We start from the raw sequence: 3,348 nt of genomic DNA, 5'->3' as shown, positions 1-3,348 counted from the left end.
TAGAAAAAAACCTTCTAGGTTCCTTACTTCTGTTTCTGGCTATGGGTCCCATTCAGTCTAAGAATCAACTAACATCTTATTATGAAATAAATGAACTTTTTGCAGAAGATAACAATGTGATCAAAATTGAAAGAAAATTTTGCTAATATTACTATATACCTGACATAATTACAGATATTTTAAAATCCCATTAGTGGCAAAAATGGAAAATCAACAAACCTGGGTTCTGTTCAAAATCATCAAGGAGTTTGTCCAAGTCACTGACAGCTGCTTTAAAATAACTGTCCATCCTACCTGTAGACTTATTCAGAATTTAATTCTTGTATGCCTAAAAAATAAAAAGTATAATAATATTTCATTTAATTCTGTAACATAAATATTATGCCATGTATTCCATGCCAGGAAAAACAGTCAAGAAATTAACACAGAAATAAAATTTAAGAGTGCTGCTTTAAGGAATATACAATTTAGTTGGGGAAACTGCCCCTGTATATGTAAAAATGACATGAAAACCAACTCTAACAACATAATATTTGCATACATAAACTATTGTAAATTTTTAAACACTTACCTAAATAACTCATGGGTCAAAGAAGAATTCAAAATGGAAAGCTAAAACTACTTATAAATACAACATATGAAACTACAAACACATAAAAACATGCACATAAAAACTCTGGGATTCGGTAAAAGTGGTACTTCAAGAGATACTTAGAGACTTGAACTTTTTTTTTTTTTTTTTTTTTTTTTTTGAGATGGAGTCTCGCTCTGTCACCCAGGCTGGAATGCAGTAGTGCTATCTCGGCTTACTGCAACCTCCATCCCCCAGGTTCAAGCGATTCTCCTGCCTCAGCCTCCAGAGTAGCTGGGACTATAGGTGTGCGCAACCAGGCTCAGTTAACTTTGGGTTTTTTTTTTTTTTTAGAAGAGTAGGGTTTCACCATTTTGGCCAGGCTGTCTCGATGACCTCAAGTCATCCGCCCGTCTCAGCCTCCCAAAGTGCTGGGATTACAGGCATGAGACACTGCTCCTGATAAAAGAAGACTGAAAACTAGTAAACTAAGAGCAAAAATTAAACAAAAGAAAACAAGCGTACAAGAGAGTTGCACAAGAAAACTAAAAGTTAGTTTGATGAAAAGATGAAAAAAGTAGGCAAACCTCTGGTCTGGAACAGAAACTACACCAAATAAGCCTAAGAAACCTCACAGGAATCTGTCAATAAGTAATAGGATAATATCAAAAGGACAAAAGTCAAGTTGAAGGGCACCGGCTTAAATGGGACAAGTGAGCATCAAATGAATGAAGACTGCAAAGGACTAAACATAAATCAAATAGATTTGAAAAAAAAAAAGATAAAATAATACTAAAGACAAAAACAAAACATACCACTCACTGGAGGGGTAGCAGGGCACTAACCAATTACTCTAAAAATTGATCAATTAAGGGAAAAAAATCAAGAATTTATCCTACCCAAGGACATGAACAGGCACTTTTCAAAAGAAGACATTTATGTGGCCAACGAACATAAAAAGGCTCAACATCACTGATCATTAGAGAAATGCAAATTAAAACCACAATGAGATACCATCTCAGGCCAGTCAGAAGGGCAATCATTAAAAAGTCAAGAAACAACAGATGCTGGAGAGGCTGTGGAGAAACAGGAACACTTCAACACAAAGACAGTGTAGCGATTCCTCAAAGACCTAGAATCAGGCAGATCATTTGTCACAGCAAATTCCAATTACTGGTATATACCCAAAGGAATATAAATCATTCTGCTATAAAGATTCATGCATGTGTATGTTCTCAATAGCAAAGACACGGAATCAACCCAAATGCCCATCAATGATAGACTGGATAAAGAAAATGTGGTGCATATAACACCATGGAATACTATGCAGTCATAAAAATGAACAATATCATGTCCTTTGCAGGTACACAGATGAGGCCAGAAGCCATTATTCTCAGCAAACTAATGCAAGAACAGAAAACCAAACACCTCATGTTGTCACTTAAAATAAGTGGGAGCTGAACAATGAGAACACGTGGACACAGGGAGGGGAACCAGACACACTGGGGCCTTTTGGGGTGGGGGGTGGTGAAGGGAAAGTGTCAGGATAAATAGCTAATGCATGTGGGGCTTAATATCTAGGTGATGGGTTGACAGGTGCAAAAAACCACCATAGCACATGTTTACCTATGTAACAAATCTGCACGTCCTGCACATGTATCCCGGAACTTTAAATTTAATTTAATTTAAAAATATATATATGTATATCAATCTGGGGAACACTGTCCTTAATAATATTGAAATTTCCAATTCACGAGCATGGTATATGATGTGATTAAGCCTTCTCTGTTATATTTCAATAAAGCTTTGTCACTAAAGAATTTATCCTGCCCTTTATTTACAAAATATACCTTATAACAAAATAATTACTGATGAAAAGTTCTTTAGATAAGAATTCCAGTGAATAAATGCAAAAGGATATTAAAAATTTTTAATTCATCTCTTCATAATCCCTAATGCAATAAATAGACTAGGCAATGGCTATAAATGGATGTTTAAAGGCTAGAGGAAAAAGTTTATGAGGAATTTTATAACGGTGGGATCAAGTCAACACATCCAAACCCAACAATCAATTTCACCATCAATAAATGTGGAAGAACAGTATCACCTAAAAAATATTACTGCCTAAAAAAATTGAATTAGAATGTAATCAAACTAACTGCTTGTTTACAGGAAATTCAAGCATAAGGAACAAGTTAAATGACATAAAAAGAAAGCAATCAGCTAAGCTAATCTGGAAGGTGAAACACCGTACAGCAACATTCCTCAAACTGCCTATGGTAAGTATTTTTCTTACACTTCCAATCCGTTGCAAACTGTTACTTTTTAAAAATATAATAAAACTAAATAAATTTGTAATAATAAATACACACAAAAGAATATATATTATTAAACACATCTGTTTGGCTACCTGGCATGGGAACTAGGAATAGGAAATGGGGGTAAAAGACAACAAACGAATGACAGGGCTTTACAAGAACTAATTATGATCGTGTGCCATCAGCTAAGGACATCTGAGGTCCAGAAAAAATAAATAAATAAACAAAAAAGAGATACTTTAAAAATGGGCTTGAAAATTAGGCAGAGCTTAAAAGAGAACTGAATGACATCAAAGACCTATCTGAGGCCGGGCACGGTGGCTCAAGCCTGTAATCCCAGCACTTTGGGAGGCCGAGACGGGTGGATCACGAGGTCAGGAGATCGAGACCACCCTGGCTAACACGGTGAAACCCCGTCTCTACTAAAAATACAAAAAACTAGCCGGGCGAGGTGGCGGG

General features: G+C 35.8%; 1 protein-coding gene across 1 annotated transcript in view; it reads right to left on the bottom strand.

Annotated features, from left to right (window-relative positions):
• ZFYVE16 (zinc finger, FYVE domain containing 16) overlaps positions 1–3,348 on the bottom strand; it is a 65,088-nt gene that overhangs the window by 44,691 nt on the left and 17,049 nt on the right. Inside the window, exon 2 of the mRNA XM_011995554.1 lies at positions 220–328. Coding sequence (XP_011850944.1) covers positions 220–289 — 70 coding nt within the window. The 5' untranslated portion in view covers positions 290–328. The remainder of the gene's footprint in view (positions 1–219; positions 329–3,348) is intronic.

The sequence above is a fragment of the Mandrillus leucophaeus genome, unplaced genomic scaffold (assembly GCF_000951045.1).
Source record: "Mandrillus leucophaeus isolate KB7577 unplaced genomic scaffold, Mleu.le_1.0 Scaffold491, whole genome shotgun sequence".
Classification (NCBI taxonomy): domain Eukaryota; kingdom Metazoa; phylum Chordata; class Mammalia; order Primates; family Cercopithecidae; genus Mandrillus; species Mandrillus leucophaeus.
The sequence above is the reverse complement of the archived record's forward strand: the minus strand, read 5'-3'. Positions and strand labels throughout refer to the sequence as shown.